An 18,748-nucleotide genomic window follows, 5' to 3' on the forward strand; every position below is an offset into this window, starting at 1 on the left:
TCTCTTCCTCCCTTCTTCACTCTCTCTCTAAAATTAAATTTAAAAAAATCTTTAAAAATAAATAAAAAATAAAAATAAATAAAATGCCCTTTTCTAGGTATTCTATAAATATAGAATTAACTGGATAATTCAGGTACTCTGTTTCAGAGGACCTTAAATTTGTGGTTAATGGGGTTTTATTTAGCTTGAATTATCCATATAATTACTCTCTAAATTCAATCATATATTTAATAAATCTAGACAGAGTAAGTGGGCCTGCCAGTGAACATGGATGAGTAAAATTAACAATAGTCACAAAGAGCCATGAGTGAAGTTCAGGATGTCGTACAAAGTCGTTCCTCCTGCTCTGCCCTCCCACCCTAACCTAGCCAGAGGTCTCACCTTCTTCCTGAGGGTCTAGGCCAGCCATGCTTGGGAATTGGATGCTACTCTATTAAGAACCACATAAGAAGACTAACCAGCTCAGAATCAGTATCACATTACATGATTCATAAAGAAACGCCTCCTTAGTTGCTAAAATAAAATCGAGACCCTTGCATAGGAATAGAGGTAGAATCATCCAGTGAGAAGGGGAGGGTGGACTTCTTTGGCACAGTCCTTATCCCCCAAATTCACCATGCCCTGCAAGGATCCCTTCCAAAACACTGGTGTCACCAGTGCCATGGGCTCAGTGTTGCCGTTTCTCCTGTTAATCTTTTGGCTCACACGCGGAAACTGCATGCCCAAACCTCCTTAGTGTAGCTCAGATAGCACATGAAACAATTATATGAAACATTAATAAAGGACAGGAAACACACAGATAAGGAATACAGAATACCACATTTCTCAACCAGTTACTAACTATGAATCAGTTTCAGGGCAGATTAAATTGTATAAAATCATTTGTATAATATGTACAAGTATTTGGTGCCTTCCTTCTGGAGGGAAAGCCCATCCACAGTTTCATCAGAGTCCTAAAATTGTCTGTAATCCCTCCCCACCCCAGTAATTTTGGTAACCTACTTCATATATTATAGCCTGTAAACCTCATCCCACTATTTCCATTAGTCACACCTCTTGGAAACATAACTCTTAGGTATCTAACATCTGGAGGCTACTGGGACCGGGAAGGTTACAGGAGAAGGGAAATCTGGAAGACAAGCACCCTCTCCAAGGGAAGAGTCTCAATAATGGAAGACTGCATCGATTTTTACTAAGAAAGGTGGCAGTTTGTTCATATGCAGATTTTTCTGCGGGACAGTGTGTCACCTTCAAGTCTGGGCTTGCTTCCTGCTCACTATTCTGACTCCTTTATTCAGGATCTGTTTACTATGCCTTGAACTTTGAAATAATATGCCCAATTCTTTTAAGCTTTACCTGGGCCCTTTATGCTCTGACTCTCTTGACCTTGAGGGTCTGCCTAGCCTATATTGATGGGGGGCGGGCATTTCTGGACCTGTCTCATCAGTCTTATTTCTACTGCCCCTATCCCTATGAAACTGCTCACTGTCAGCAGATCCAAGCTCCTAAACTAGATCTCATTAATATATAATTTCTAATTCTGAGCTCCTTGGCTTTCAGGTTTACAAAGAATTTGGAAAGTGTTCAAAAGACAGCCATAAAAATGGATTAAAATGTGAAGGAAAAAAAAAGACCCTATGAGAAAAGTTAAACTGATCTGAAATTCTTCATTTGGAAACATTAATAATCTCCAAATTAATACAGTTATAATATGGAGGATAAGAAGTATCTTCTAAGGAAGATAGGGCAAAAACAAAAAACAAAAACTCTGCTAAACTGTAGACTGAGAATCCAGATTCATCTTGGGTAGTGGTTCTTTGAGAAATTTACAAAAGCTATGAACTAAATTTTGCACATAATTTCAGGGGGTTCAGAACCCCACATAATATGGATTCCTTAGAGATTAATGAAACCCAAATATGAAACCTCCTGATATAAAGAAATGTTTCTGAGAGTGATGGCTGTAAAATATGAGAATGGATAATCAAAGAAGGGTGAGCCCTGGCTGGTGTGGCTCAGAGGACTGAGTGCTGGCCTACGAAACAAAGGGTTGTGGGTTTGATTCACAGTCAGGGCACATGCCCGGGTTGCAGGCCAGGTCCCTGGTAGGGGGGCATGCGAGAGGCAACCACACACTGATGTCTCTCCCCCATTCTCCTTTCCTTTCCTTCCCTTCCCTTCCCCTCTCTCTAAAAATAAATAAAATCTTAAAAAAAAAAGAATGGTGACATATTTTCTTCTGTAAAGATGCTTTTAAAATGGTTTTTCATGGAGATCTAATATAGAGGATCATTTTTATACATAGCAATCAGGCTTGTTTTCTTAGTTATAATACTGTTAGATGTACGAGGACTCAAACGGAGTGTTTCTACCTCATCTAGTGGACCCATATTCAGAAGAATGCAATCAGACTACAGGCAGAATATTTTTTCAAATCCTATTGTTTGTACTGAAACTTACTTTACCACTAATGATATACGCAACTCAAGGCAATCCACTTTTCTAGGCCTCCATTCCCTTATCTAGAAAAAGAATATTTCAACTATGTAGTTTCTTAGAAAACTTCTATTTCTGATATTCTCATATTAATTGTCCACCAAAGACTCATCCTGGACTTGCAAGAAAATAAACATTACATACATCACACATTTAGAATTCAGGGGATTCATTTCTCTTTTAAGTAATAAGTCTTAAGAGTTGCCAACATGAGGGCTTAATAAATAGATTTATGTATTAATTCATTCAAAATACACAAATGTCTTTTTTTATCCTTACCAAAGGACATTTTTTCATTGCTTTTAGAGAAAGAAAAAGGGGGTGGGGAAAGAAGGCAAGAGGGAGAGAGACAGAGAGACAGACAGAGAGACATTGATGTGAGAGAAAACTATCAATTGGTTGCCATCAGTTGCCTCCTGTATTTTGCCCCGAGTGAGGATCAAACCCGAAACCCAGGTATGTGCCCTGACAGGGGATTGAACCTGCAACCTTTTGGTATTGGGAAGACATTCCAACCAACTAAGCCATACCAACCAGGTCCAGATCTCTTTCTTTTGCTCACAAGTACTGCAAAACAAAGGGCCAGTAGTAATTTTTAAACAAATCCACACATCAAAGAATCTGTTCTCAGGCAATAAAGACTTGGATGTTCTTTCTGTTTATAATAACTGTGTGAAATACAATATATGGAAATAGAATGAGGCTATTGATTATTTTACAAATGTATAATAGTACAAACTTATCAGGATAGGTTGAGTCTATGCTTATATTAGCACCAACAAATAATACAGTTGTTCATAGACAGTGAAAACTATGATTCCTTGCCTCACAGGAAACAGAAAGTAGGTTTAAAATTGTATGTTTTCTTTGTTAGCTTAAAAATCACAGTCCACAATGTGATTGTTCAGAATGTCCAAGTTCTTAATGTTCATATCTAGATGATCTCAGAAATACTGTATGCCTTTCTGAAACCAAGTATTTTTTAAAGGTAATATTATTTTCTAAATTGATAACTACACATTAGGCAAAAATTCAATTGCATTAATCTTTTGGGAACAGTTTTCTTGATATCATACCACTTACCTAGTCTTATGCAGCCCAAAAAACTAAACAAGGGTTTTATATGAGCTAAAAAACAAGCAAACATAAATAGCCTCTATTTATTCTTCCACTCCTAAATGTGAAGGATGAGGAGGAGCTTGGAATAAATTGCAAAGACAACTGGGTACCCACATACAAAAGAATGAGGCTGGAAAAAATTGTAAAAAGAAATAAATAGTAATAGAATTTTAAAACTGCTGTGTTTTTTACTAACAGGCATTTATTAGGAAAGTAGACCATGAATACTATAGAGAAATTAGATCTTTGATTTTCTAAGCTGTCTCCTCTGTATAGAAAACAAAAAATCTATTCTTCCAAAGAATAAATAGAGGTCATAATTGAACATAAGAAACAAATGTCTACAATTAATTGTTTTTTATATTTCAATAACCCAAAACGGTAGTTATATTACCAGCTAATAATCTGCAAGGTGCTTTCCACTTCAACTTTTTTAATAAGTCAGATTAACTATATATTCAATTTCTTGTGTTCCCAGCTTGCTTTACATATTATGCTTCAGTTATAGCCTTTCTTATTATTTATTTTTCTGCAGGGTTCTGGAAAGCAGGGACTATGCTTTCTTTCCAAACTATCTCTCATCCTTCTATAATCATGTACTGGGACTCTACTCTGTAGCAGGCCTACTTTTCATTCCCAAAGCACAGCAGAATGTTTGACACAAACTATGCATCCGATAAGTGATGATTTTATGTCAATTTTAAAATCCACTAGTTCTCCACATCTATACCACTGTCCTCAAATACACAAACAGAAAAATAAACAAACTTACAAACAGACAAACCTTTGGGAGCTCTGCTGGAATGTTGCCACTAAGGAAATGTAAGCATTTGCAATGGAACAGGATGGTAGGAGTCATTCTTGCACACTGCAAACTACATCTTTTGACACAATGTTGATGTTTACCACTTTGACTACAAAGTAAACATCTGTCTGATGATAAATTTAATCACTTGCCAATAAATGGTGCAAAGATAACTGGGTACCCACATGCAAAAGAATGAAGCCAAACTCCTCTCTCACACCACATACAAAACTTAACTCAAAATGGTTCAAAGAGTTAAAATAGCAGAAACTATTAAAATTTCAGAAGAAAACACAAGCAGAAATATTTGTGATTTTGGATTACGTAATGGTTTCTCAGGTGTGACACCAAAAGCACAAGAAACAAAAAAAAAACACCATACAAATTAGACATGATTGTCAACGTGAAAAACTTATGTGCTTCATAGGACACTATTAAGAACTGAAAAGAAAACCTTCACAATGGGAGAATATTTCTGCCATTCATTAGAGATTTGTATCTAGAATATATAAAGAACTCTTACAATTCAATAGACAAGCTAATTCTAAAATGGGCAAAGGATCTGAAAAGACAGTCCTCCAAAGAAGATACACAATAGCCAATAAGCACATGAAAAGATTTTCAACATTATTAGCCATCAGGAAAATGCAAATCAAAACCATGAAATACCACTTTATACTCATCAGGCTGACTATAATAGAAAAGACAGCTAAATAACAATTGTTGACAGGATGTGAATACACTGGACTCCACATCCTCCACTCATGTTTCTAATCTAAACTTTTCCTGCTGGTGGGAACTGTAAAATGGTGTTATCACTTTGAAAACAGTTTGGAAGTTTTACAAATGGCTAAAGATAGTTACTATATGATCCTGCAATTCCTCTTAGGTACATACAAGAGAAATAAAAAGATAGCCACACAAAAGCATGAATGTTCACAGCAGCTTTATTCATCAGAGTCAAAAAGTGCAGACAACACCAATGTACATTAACTGATGAATGAATACACTAAATGTGGTATATACATAAAATGGAATATTACTTGGCAATTTAAGTACTGATATGTGCAACAACATGAATGACTCTTGAAAACATTATGCTAATTAAAAGAAGTCAATCTCAAAAGACCACATATTATATGACTCCATTTACAGGAAATATCCAGAATAAACAAATATACAGGAACTTAGATTAGTGTTTGCCTGGGGTTGGGAAGATGAAAGGATGGGGATGTGATGGCTAAGGGGTGTGGTGATTCTTTTCGGTATTATTCTAAAATTGACGATAGTGATGGATGCAGAATTCTGTGCAGAATTCTTTGAATTGTACACTTTGAGTGGATGAACTGTATGGTAAATGAATTATAGCTCAATAAAACAGTTAAAAAATGCTAACTACCAAACTCCTAAAGCATTGGGCTTTATCCCAGCAAACTGGTTAATAACCAGAAGCTGTAATTTTATTTATTTGTATAACAATTATCTGAAGTATAAAACATAAAGATGGAACTTATTTGTTTGCTTTTTGTCCAACATGTTTTTGTACTAAATGTTTGAGTGGCTGCCCATTTGAATTCCTCAGAGATCTGAGGAACATGGCTGGTTGCCTCTGGTGATTTGCCACCATTCCTCCCCCATTCCTCCAGCGCCCTAGACAGTGTTTCCACATAGTAAATTCTCAATGCCTGTGTGTTAAGTCAATGAACTACCACTGATTGTATCTGAGAATTTAAGTTGGTAACACAGTGTGTCCTATATAGGAAAATGCAGTTGTAAACAGGTTGCTGCAGAAAAAAAGTTTTTTTCTTCGGTTTTTAACAACACAGACAACATTGTTTACATAAAAACTTAGATGTAATCTCCCATTGGAATTTTAAATTCATGTCAATCAAGAGATACAGTATTATTTTTGAAACCTCTAAATCACTCTGAATCTAGTTATTCTTAGTTTAGATTAAAGGAAAAGAAAGCCTATCAAAAGAAAGGAACAGGATGAAAGATTTAAGCCAGGTGCACTGCAATTTTTCATACTTTGTTTTTTCCAGTCACTTTATGAAGAAAAAAGTCAAGCACTGCCGTTGAATTTAAGTCAAATGTGATGAAGTCACTTTCAAACATTTAAAATTAGCATACAATTAAAATAAAGGCTTTGATGAAAGCTTTTAAATACTCTAAAGTTTCAAGGCCAGAAAAAATGATTAATCACATTTGAAAATTAGCTTATTCAAATTTGACTATTAATCTTTTTATGGCTAGTCTGTACGATTTTTTGTCTTCCTACAGGCTTGCAGCATTTATTTGTGGAGACATAACTCAAAGACACTGGCTCCATAAGAGAACAAGAAAATTATTCTTAACCTTGCACTTTGCTTCTAAGGTTCTACTATCACAAAAATATCGGGTGAGCTGAAGCTTCTCACTATTGTCAGTTTGGTCTCTGATGAGTAAGACCTTCTGTTTACTCAAAATCATCCCATCCAGAATCCCTTTGAACATTTAATTAAAACAATTGTCATCCCAACGCAGACTACTGTAAAGGAATAAAAGTTATTTTCTGAGGTTAAGAAAGAAACCTTTTTACTTTTGGCTATCTTTCCTCTTTCTGTGAGACAACCACTTTCAAATAAAATAATAAACATGAGAATCAATGTAATGTAGAAAAATGGGCATGGAGCTAGTAGATATTAGACCTAAATTCTGGACCCTGATTCTATTACTTAACTTCTCAGAGTCCCCTCTGTAAAATGATGTAACTACCCAACCTACCACAAAGAATTGAATTAAGATTATATATGCGAAAGTCCTCTGAGAGGGAAAGTACCATGAGAGTGTAATGTACACAGCAATACTTTAGCATATGTAAGTACTGTCCGTAAATAAATGATTATATATTATTCTTCATTATTCTTTGTTTCTCTGCCTCCTTATATATTATTCTTTGTTTCTTATATATTTTTCTTTGTTTCTCTGCCTCCACACCACTCACGCAGTTTCTGGAGTATGACTATGATGGACCTTCAAGTTGGCTCGAACCACCCGTTTCAACATTCGGTCACAATTCCCTTTCAGCAGCACCCTGGAATAGGCAGGACCAACGGTCCGTCCCTCATGATCTCTTTCAGGCAGGGCTTCCGTACATTTTTCACATCATGCACCATACAGTGATATTATTTGGACATCCATGGCACACTATAATCAACAATTATTGCATGGCTGCCTCAGTGCCTATCCACCTGTCTGAAGGTGAAGAGGTTGAATGTATCAGATACATCTGCAATGCCTGGGAAACTGCCCTACAGCAACTTCTCACTTTCCTTATGCAGAGTGACAGAATACAGTGATCTAGTCCCAAAACCATAATGGTAAAAGAATGTATCAAATAAGAATAGAAAAACAGGCCTATGTCTATCCAGATTCAGATACAGTGTAACCTAGTAATGGCTACTGTTGGAGCTGAGGTTCAAGAGGGTGAATGCAGGGGTGTAAGAGAAAATACAGACACCTCTTCTAGATACAAATTAGGACCCAGGTAATCAAGGAAAGAGAAAGGCTACAGAGCAGTTGGGTTTTTCAGATCTTTGAAATACGAGCTGATGTGGGCATATTCCATTTTCAGAGTCCACACACCAGTGACCAGACATCCAAAAATAGGTTTTACCTTTCAGTTTTGCCATGTGACAGCTGTCTGTCAAAATTAGGTCAAGGCTGCTCAGCATAACACACATACAGTGCTGATCGGGCTATTTCTGTTGTCGGTTGGATGTTTCTAATCTAAACTTGTCCTAGATAAAGAAAATAAGACTGAAACAAAATTATAAAATAAACTGGGCAGTGTGGCCTATAAGCCCCATTATTGGTGGCTGACAGCAGGCTATTGCCTCTGCTCCCTTTCCAGACTCCCACGCTGTGGCTAAGTCTCCCATAAGTAAAGCTACATGTTACCTCCATCCTAGGTTGCTTCCGAACACTGCTGCAGTTACCATTATCAAACTGAGCATTCACCCTGCAAGCTTTCTACACACATCGGAATCTGAAGAGTTCCTGTGATCTAGAACATTTGAGACAGCAAGAGAAAGAACAGGAGAGCAAACTTTTCTCTCAATGCAAATTTATTTTACAGGTAGTCAGTCAGCTCAGGTTATTATAACAAAATAACACACACTGGGTGGTTTAAACAACAGACATTTCTCACAATTCAGGAGACTGGGAAGTCCAAGGTCAAGGTGCCCACAGACTGGGTTCTTGGGAGGGCCCTCTGGTTTGCAGACAGCTGCCTTCTTGCTCTATCCTTGCATGAGGGACAGAGAGAGAGGGCAAGCTCTTTGGTCTCTTATAATGGCACTAAAACCATCATGGGGATTTGGTTCTCATGACCTCATCTAACCTAATTATCTCCCAAATGTCCCCACCTCCAAATACTATCATACTGGGGATTGGAGCTTCAACATATCAGTTTGCAGGGGGCACATTTAGCCCATAACAGAGGTTTCTGCCAAATGCTCTGGAGATATGAGGGTATGAGTTATGAAACTATCAAATCACAATAAAATATATATATACAGGGTCTGGCAGAAGCTACACATGCTTGAGTGTGATTGGTAGGGTAATAATATGGGGGTAATAATTTATAGTATTAATTTTAACATTTCACCTAAAATGTCATATGGTATGCTTGAGTATGATATTGTTATGTTACAGAACTGCATGCTTATGATTTTGTAATAAAAAATTTTGTAATAAAAAAGGGGCATTATTTGTGCCGGACCATGAATATTTCCTCAACGCACTGTGTATATGGGTGTGCATACATAAAGGTGTATATATATTGTATAACATATTTTAGTGGCATTTTAAATTGAAACCTAGTATATTTTCAGATACTGATACCTTCTAGGAAGGCAAGCTTTATAGTAACATATTTTTGTTAAATTATATGTGGTACTATAAGGCACAGGATGTCTTTACTGTGATAAGAACGGCCATTAAGTTCTGGACAACTGGAGGGGAACTTGTGGAAGAATCAGATACCTAAATTATTAAAGTTGGAGGTTTCATTTTCTGCAGGTATTACCAGTTGTCTCACTTCTTCCAGTTTACTGAACATGTTCCACCTTTTGCCTGCAGACCTTTTATCAAATCATAACCTAGGACAATGTTGAAATCACAGGGAGTGATAGATTGCTTTACAACAATCTTCATTTCAACCAAAAGCAACAACTGCACTATTTAGGTGTCTGTGACTTGTGAGTTTTCAGTCTATAGTTACAACTTTCTATTTTAACTTGGAATGCCCAATATTCAAGATTAATAATTATTATTTACACAAGTGTGTAAAAATAAAAGACTGTCCTTAACTTCTGTTTTATGAAACATACAATAGAGTCACAAAAATTAATTTTTCTTTTGCTATGTTAAAATACACTATTGTGTTCACATTTTAAGTAAAAATACCCATGGAAGCAAGAGTGTTTTTCCCATATTCACGATTCATGATATGAAATGTTTACTGAATGGAGAAATTTTCAACTGGGTTTCCCACATATGATTTCCCACGATGGAATCATCTGAGGCATTGGATTCAGTGCACTCATACATAACTTTGAAATTTAGTTGAGTTTCGAGAATATGCCAAGCTTTCCGACAGAAGGCAGGACTGAGATACCAGCATGGAAAGCAAGCCTGGCTGAAGAGCTTCTGAAATGGGAGGGCCTTATATAAAACATACAGGTAACAAGGCATAAAAATCACAACTCTCTAAAGTAATTAGACCAATGATTGTGTCATTGTCCTTGTTAGTCAATACCAATGGGGATGGTTAATTTTATGTGCTAACTTAAATGGCCATGAAGTACCCAGATTAAACATTATTTCCAGGTATGTCTGTGAAAGTAGTTCAGGTGAGAGTAGTACATGAATTGCTGGACTCAGTAAAGCAGATTGTCCCCCCAAAGTAAGTAGGCATCGTTCAATCTCTTATGGGTCTTTTTAGAACAGAAAGTGGAGGAAGGAAGAATTCTCCTCTCCCTCTACCACCCTCACTGTTGAGCTGGAATGTCTCATCTCATCTTTTCTTGCCCTCAGGAAAAGGCGGTGTAAATTACCTGGCTTTCCTGGGTCTCCAGCTTGCAGATGGCAGATCATGAGACTACTATTGGTCTGTTTTTCTGGAGAACCCTGAAGGACACATTTACTTACTGGCAACAATGAACATGATATTCAATGGTAGATGGAGAAGGCAGAGATTCTGTTCCCCAAAGAATAAAATTACTTCTCAGAAGAAATATATGTGCTTTTCTCAGCTGGTTATATGTAATTCAAATCCACTCTCTCCTGTATCTTACGTTACAAATAATAACAAATACATCTATAGTCTAGTTTGAAGACCTGGGTTCAAATTCCAGCTCTGCTGCTTACTACATGTACTCTTGGCAGGGCTCAGTTCCTTTTTCTATAAGAGTAAGTTAGTACCTTATATAATTTACATGTATTACATACAGTTAGGCATTCACTTAAGGAGGTTTTAAAAACTACCCTTACTATTCTATAAATTACAAGTAGTAAACTTATCTTTTTGCTTAAGTTGCTACCTTATATTTGATATTCACAGGTGACTGCTTTGAATGATAGTGTTATGGACTGAATGTTTGTGTCCCCCTTCAGTTCATATAATTCATATTCTAACCACCAATATAATAATACTAGTCGGTGGGGGCACTTTGGGAAGTGATCAGGCTTAGATGAGGTCATGAGAGTGGTACCCCTAGGATGAGATTAGTGCCCTTAAGGGAAGAAACCAGAGACATCTAGCTCCAGCTTCATCCTTCTCCTTCTTCTTCCCTCTTTCTCCCTCTTTCCCCCTTCTCTCTCCTTCTTGCTCCCTTGCTCTCTTTCCCTACCTCACACACACATACAGCAACAAGATAACTGCAAGCCAAGAAGTGGGGGCTCTCACCAGGAACTGAATTAGCTGGCATCCAGATCATGAGAATCCACAGCCTCCAGAACTGTGAGGAATAAATGCCTGTTGTTTTAAGCCACACCGTTTATGGTATTCTGTTATGGAAGCCTGTGCTGAGTAAGACAGACAGCATTCATCGTTTGCATGTAGATGTTCTTGTATTGAATTCAAAGAAAACTTTTTATTGTTTTACACCTACTTTCACCTGGTGAAAGATACTAATGTTTGCTGAACTTTTTTGAAAGTGTTTTCGTATATTTTCTTCTTTTGACCCTTAAAAAAAATCCTTGTGAGATACACCAGATATAGATTATTACCCCCATTTTACAGACAAAGAAACGTATTACCATCAGAAGTTCAGGGGTCATACCAATGATAACAGAGGCCAATTCTGATCAATGTAATTCAGTTTTTGATAATTCTAGACCCCTCTCACCCAAAACAATCTCATGTGCCTGATTTTATGCAATTTACTTGGTGAAGAACACCAGAAAAGGACTACGGAGGACTACAGTTTAACCAAATTTTTCTCAGTGTTAAAGAGTAAAACTAAAGCTTATTCACCAAGATGTTTCATTCAAATCCCAGCACAAGACACACACACGGCCAAAGTCAGCTCTCAGGGGTGTTATATGAGTTGCTATAAACAGATTTGGACCCAGAGAATGTAGACAAAAAAGACAGAATGAAGTGTATACAACAGCAGCTGCCACATTTTAAAATGTTGGAGCTATTTTAAAATCCTTTGCTGTGACTTACTTTCTGTGCCTGTCCTTTTCCCCTATCCCAATACCCATCTTACTTAAAGAATTTTCAATTAGTATGTGAAACCAAAAGGTCAGGGTGGTTGAGTATGAAACAAATTCCCCTAACTGAAATTAACCTAATATATGTTTCCACTTCATTTCATAAAAACTTTTCTGTTCAAATATGTATATCCTCAAGGAAGCATTATCCATAATTCTATCCAGAACAAGTTATCTCTATGCTGCTATTATATTATATTTTAGAGCCACATTTTAAAAAATTAATGCACAAATCTCTTGAGTATTCTTTTGAAGAGCCTCAGTGATGATAAGTTTTTGATTTTTGAAAATAGTCAAATCATCTGACTAGTAAATAAAGGTAGATGAACCAATTAGGTAATTCCTTTTGAGGTTAAATATGGCTGTAAAATAAAGAGACTGACTTCTTATATACTATCTACAAACTAGCTCCTCAAACACATAATGCTCTTTTCTACCTCAGAACCTTGAACAACTGCTGCCAGTCCTTGGAATCTTTTTATAGCATGCTCTTTGTTAACTCGTAAAATAGTTAAATATCATTTTAAGAAAGAGGCCTTCCCTAAACACCCTAATGCCAGAGTGGTCTAGCTTCATATCCGCATTTGTCTAAATCAGTGTCATGTTTATTTCTTTAATAAAAGTTATTACTGTTTATAGCTTTTTAAATTGTTTTTGCCTCTTCCTTTCAACCTGTGCTGTCTAATACAGTACTCACTGGACAGAAATGGGTATTTAAACTTAAATTCAAATAAATTACAATGAAGTAAAATTATATTTTAAAAATGACCAATCTAATTTCATCAGAATTAAGAACTCTGTTCTTTGAAAGACACTGTTAAGAAAATAAAATAACAAGCCACAGAATAGGAGACGGCATCTGCAAAGCACGTATATAATAAGAGACTTTGAATCCAAAGTACATAAATTACTCTCAAAACTCATTAATAAGGAAACTAACAACCTAAAATTGGGCACAATATTTGAGTAGCCACTTCACTAAAGATAACATAAGGATGACAAATAAGCATGTGGTAAGATGTTTAGCATAATTAGTCATTAGGGAAATGTAAATCAAAACTACAACAAGATACCAGTTTATACTCTCCAGGATGGTTATAATAAAAAAGATAGATAATAAGTGTTGGTGAAGATGTGGAGAAACTAGACTCTTACACACTGCTGGTGGAAATTAAAACCACTTTGGAAAATACTTTGACAGTTTCTTACATTAAACATACATCTAAAATATGGCCCAGCCATTAAACACCTAAGTATTTACCCGAAAGAAATGAAAGCCTGAGTCCATACAAAGCCTTGTACATGAATGTTCACAGAGGCTTTATTTGTATAGCCAAAATCTGAAACTAACCAAATACCCATTAATAGGTGAATGGATAAACAAACTGTGGTTTATCCATATGATCAAATACTGGTCAGCGATTTACCGAACTACTGAGACATGCAAAAACAGGGATGAATTGTAAAGTAATTATATTGAATTAGAGAATACAAAAAAGAATACACAGAATGAGTCTATATAAAATTCTTGAGAACGCAAATTCATCTATAGTTGCCTAGGAACAGAGAGGGAACAAAGGAATTAGAAAGGGACATGAGGAAGCTTTTGGCAGTGACAAATATGTTCAGTACCTTGACTGTGGCTGTAATGGTCTCACAGGTGTATACATATGTCAAAATTTATTGATTTATATATTTTAGATTTGCACCATTCATTGCATGTCAATTATAACTCAATGAAGCTGTTAAAAATTTTTAGTTCCTCAGTTGTACCAGCCACATTTCAAGTGTTCAGCAGCCACATGTAGTTAGTAGCTATCGAATCAGACATTGTATGTAGATAAAGGGCAGTCCCATAACCACAGAAAGTTCTAGCCAACAATGATGCCCTAGACCAGGCAAACTATATACCAGGGACCCACCACCTGTTCTCTAAATAAAGCTTTATTGGGACACAGCTATGCCAGTTCATTTACATATTGTTTCTGGCTGCTTTAGCGCTACAATGGCAGAGTGGGTAGCTGCAACAGAGATCTTACGGTTTGTAAGCCTACCTTATCTGTTGTCCCTTTAAGAATGTTTGCTGATCCTGCTCTAAATCAGAAACACTGAATACAAGGACCAGTATCTTTTCTGTTCACTGCTGTACATAACCCAACTAACACTGAGTACCTAATACAAAGCACTGTCCTAGGAACTGGGGAGGCAGCCTTAAACAATACAGATAAGGTCCCTATTCTTACAGCGAGGAATTCAGGTAACATAACCAGGAAATAAATGAGAAAATATTAGACAAAGATGAATGCTAAGATGAAAATAAAACAAAGTATAGAGATGATTAAGGGGCAACTTCCACTTAGGTAGTTAGGAGAGGCCTCTGGGGAAGACCTAATGTCTGAATAGCATAAAAAAAATCAATACTGCAAATACCTGTGGAGGAAACAGAGGGAATAGCAAAACCAAGGACTCAGAATAGAAATGAACTGATGACTTGATGTTTGAAAAAGAAAGCCCATGTGGCTGGAGAATACAACAAAGTGGCAAAGGTTCAGATGAGGTTGAGAAGCAGAGAGGCCTAAGAGGAGTCTGAATTTTATTCTAAATTGGATGAAAAACCACTACAGGTTTTTAAGCAGGTGAGCAACATGATCAATTTATATTTTTAGCAGCACTCTCCTGCCACTACATGGAGACTGGATCAGGCAAGAGCAAGAAAGATATTAAGACAAGTTAGGGAGTTTTGCAAAGGTACAAGTGAAAGATGGTGGTTTGGCTTGGACCATAGTGGCAGCAGGGGAGATGAAGTGGATAAATTCAAAATATGTTTTGAAGTAATATTTGACTGGCCTTTCTGATAGTTGTTGTAGGGTGAGGAAATGAGAGGAGTTGAAAATGAATCCTAGATTTTTGGTTTGAACTGGGACACAGTAGTATGAATTACAGATATGTGGGAAACTACAAACAATAATAGTTAACATTTACTGAGGGCTTATTATATGTCATTATTCACTCACTGTCACATTTAATTTTCCCAACCCTCTTGAGGAGGTAGGTATTACTGTTATTTTTGTTTTACAAATAGAAAGCTAAAAAGGTTAAGTAACTTACCTATATCAGAAAGTTAGTGCCAATACAATGGAGACTTGAACCTAGGTCATCAGACTCTAAATTCCACCACACGGTATAAAACTGCCTCAAGTGACAGTAGTTTCTGGGAATATGATATATATTCTAGGCAATGACAGTACCACTGGGTTAACAGAATCTCAGGATGACTAAGTTGAAAGATGCTATTTCTCTTTAACTCCTCTTATTTAAAAAATCACCTTATTTTCACAGAGTATAAGATACAATTGTCATCTATATGCTTTTTATCCAGCATTATCTCTTTGACTCCTGTTTTAAAAATGAGAAAACTGAAACAAGTTAAGTGATTTTCCTCAAGATCATTGAGATAATAACAGAACTAGAACTAAAAGCCAAGTGAACTTATTTCATACAATGGTCTGGCCAATAGACCTGCCTTTAAAATTTTTGACCATTCAGAAAGAAATACATTTTACGTCACTACCCAAAATACACATACATATATGAAACAGAGGAAAAGTTATACAAAACAGCCTTTACCCTTACTAATGTACTAATATTTTCTATTTCATTTTTTTAAATGTTGATTATAACTGGCAATTTAAACATTGACCCAAGCCTTAGTAATTAACATTACAACCATGTAAGTAGACTTTTTTTTTTTTTTTTAGAAGTATCTCATGACTCACTAAGACTACCAAATACCAAAAAGGCAAGAAGAAACACAAAATCAATCTGGTGAGTATTTGGAATACATGAAGACTGGTTCACAAAAGTAAAAATGACAATGATTCTATGAGCTACAATTTGGAAATATTTTATTTTTACTTTCTATTGCTAATACAGAGGTCCGAAATCAAACAAATATGCCTATTAATGTTGAAAATAAACAGAGATGCACTTTTCTGGAAAACATTAAAAGAAAAACAGAACAGTTCTTCAACCTCACTCCTATTCCAAAGGAAGTAAAAAGCTGTAGAGAGACCAGATTGGCAAAATCTATTCCCTTTAAAGAAAAGGAAAAGACTAGATTGGGAATGTAATAACCCATTATGGTGTATAATGGATAGCATCTTAAGGACAATGGCTAAGGTGCAAACCAACCTTAAACGTATCAGACAAATACTACCTTATACATGATGAAGCCACTCTTACTGCCTTCTCCTTTGCCAGTATGCTTAAGCTTAAATTACTCAGCTAAAAAGAAGAGAATTATTCAGGAATATAAATCTCTGATTTCCCCCAATTCCTTACGTTTACAAGGATAAAAACTGCTTTAAAATCCATGTTGATTTCCAAATATTCATTTACCTTCCCCAAAGTAGTGTTAACTTGGTAAACTCTCTCCTTCCTTCCTCCCTCCCTCCCTCCCTCCCTCCCTCTTTCTCCCTCCCTCCCTCCCTCCTTCCCTCTCTCCCTCCCCCCCCCCCCGCCCCCCGCATCTCTGAAGGGGAAAAACGGGGAAAAAGACAAGGACAAACCGCAGCCTAATACATCACAGGCTGAGTAGACACTACAGCTAATACATCAAGTTCATTCCTAGATGGCTCTGCGACAAGGTCAAGGTCCTTGGGAGCTCATGCACACCTCTAAACTCCGCGCACGGATCTCACCTCTCTTCAACTGACCTCTAGCCAACCCAGGATGCTGGTGGGAAGCGTCGTGAAATGCAGTAAGATCAGGACAATATGGGAGCCTGCGCAACCCCTTACGGCTCTAATTATATAAATGCAATGCATTAAGATGGTTCTTTAAAACAGAGTTGATTGATCCCTTTAATCCGATTTGTTTCCACAAAAACTGGAAGGGAACCACCAGGACAGAGTAAAAATGGCCAAATATCTGAAAGTCTTGGGGGAGGGGCGCGGTGGGGAGGCGCAAGAGCCCAAATACCCAAGGGCTAGAAACACCCAAATCAATTCCTCAGAGAGAACAGCAGAGGCCGGCCGCGGCGGCCACGTGCACTTGCTAAGGGAACCGTTCCAGAGAAACCTGACCTGATCGGAATCAGCACGCCGCACCGCGGCTGCGTTTATCCTAACGGAACGCTACAAGTTGTTGCCCGCCTCCCTCCCTTCAGCTTTGACAGGGAAAGCGCGCGCCGCCCCCACGCCCACAGCTACAACCAGACCCCTCTCCAGCCCCGTCAAGTCCCGAGGGCTAGGGGACAAGAGCAGGGTGAAGGCCCCTGGCCTCGGCCCATTCGACCCTGCACCGCGGCCCACAGGCCCCACCTGGCCCGGTTCTAGGCCGAACCAAACCTCCACGCCCCCGCAGTGTAGACCGTTAGCGCCCCTAACTCACCTATAAGTCTGACCACCACCTCGGAGACCCGGAGTCTTTCCGTGAGCCCCGCACTGGATGCAAGAATCCTCCCCACAACCTCTCCCCACTCAACCCAAATTCTGCGGATGCCTCATCCAGGTGAGGGGGCTGAACCCTTTAGGCCCATAGCTCCGCCGCCTACCTTCTTCATCGCGGGTGGTCGCGTCCTGCCGGACGCCTCCAGCCCTGCTGACCTCGGGGATGACCCCGTCAAGAGACGGTGAGCTCCCGGGGGACCTCGGGGGAGATCCAGGGGCCAAGCCCCCGGAGGGGGCGGAAAAAGGCGATGCCCCAGGCCGGGGCCCCACGAGCGGCTCGCGTCTGGGTTGCCTGCAGACCCCGCGGCGGATGGAGATGAGGGGCTCTGCTGGTCTGCTCGGAGCGGGATTACGACTCTAGACGCGAAGGGTACCAGGGTGATTTGGCAGACGGCGGTGCAGCTGGGAGGACGAGTAAGGCGGGAACGTTCTAGAACTAACGCAGCGGGGCCGCCAGCCTCGAGTGTTAAGTCCCCACGGCGTCCTGCACCCGCGCCCCAGTGGTCTGCGCGGAGGACGCGCGCGGTGAGTGGGTCTGCTGCCGCTGAGGCCGAGGCGGCGGGGCAGCGGCAGGCGCGGGGTCCCTCTCTGCGTCCTCACCTTTTTGGTGCCGGGGCCTCCAGCGATCCGAGACATTCCTGTCAGGGAGGAGGAGCGCCCCGGCTGCCCCCCAAGAGTCTCCTGCTGGGGGGACATCGCTTCCATGAAGAAGACTTTCAAGTAAATCCCAGCCCAGGAGGAGGCTACGCGGTCATAGCCGCAGGACCGCGGCCGGAGGGGCGAGGACGCGCGGTGCCGAGGCAGCCGCCGCGCTCAGGCAGGCAGCCAGTCTCCGGGTGCGCACAGCGTGCCTCCCGTCGGGGCCATGTACCACCGCCTGCAGTAGACACCGCGGGCTGGAGGCAACTGCAGCGACGCCCGCTTGCCTGCGCCCGCCGCGGCCCGCCCCGCCTCGGGCCCGCCCCTCCGCGCAGGGCGCCCCGCGCTGGGACCGCCCCCGACTGCCTTCCTCCAGCTGGGAACTCCCAGCGGCCGTTCGGCCTGCGGCGCAGCGGCCGGCATTTTTCTGAATTTGTGTTAGGGCAAAGACCACCGACTGACCTTCTCAGCCCGC

General features: G+C 39.3%; 1 protein-coding gene across 1 annotated transcript in view; it reads right to left on the reverse strand.

The window, feature by feature from the left end:
* The window catches only part of ARHGAP20 (Rho GTPase activating protein 20), a 137,209-nt gene extending 118,870 nt beyond the window's left edge, over positions 1-18,339 (reverse strand). Inside the window, exon 1 of the mRNA XM_054592207.1 lies at positions 18,235-18,339. Coding sequence (XP_054448182.1) covers positions 18,235-18,339 — 105 coding nt within the window. The remainder of the gene's footprint in view (positions 1-18,234) is intronic.
* Positions 18,340-18,748: the final 409 nt, after the last annotated feature.

The sequence above is a fragment of the Pteronotus mesoamericanus genome, unplaced genomic scaffold (genome assembly GCF_021234165.1).
Source record: "Pteronotus mesoamericanus isolate MK-2021 breed Mesoamerican mustached bat unplaced genomic scaffold, CSHL_Meso_final scaffold_36, whole genome shotgun sequence".
NCBI lineage: Eukaryota > Metazoa > Chordata > Mammalia > Chiroptera > Mormoopidae > Pteronotus > Pteronotus mesoamericanus.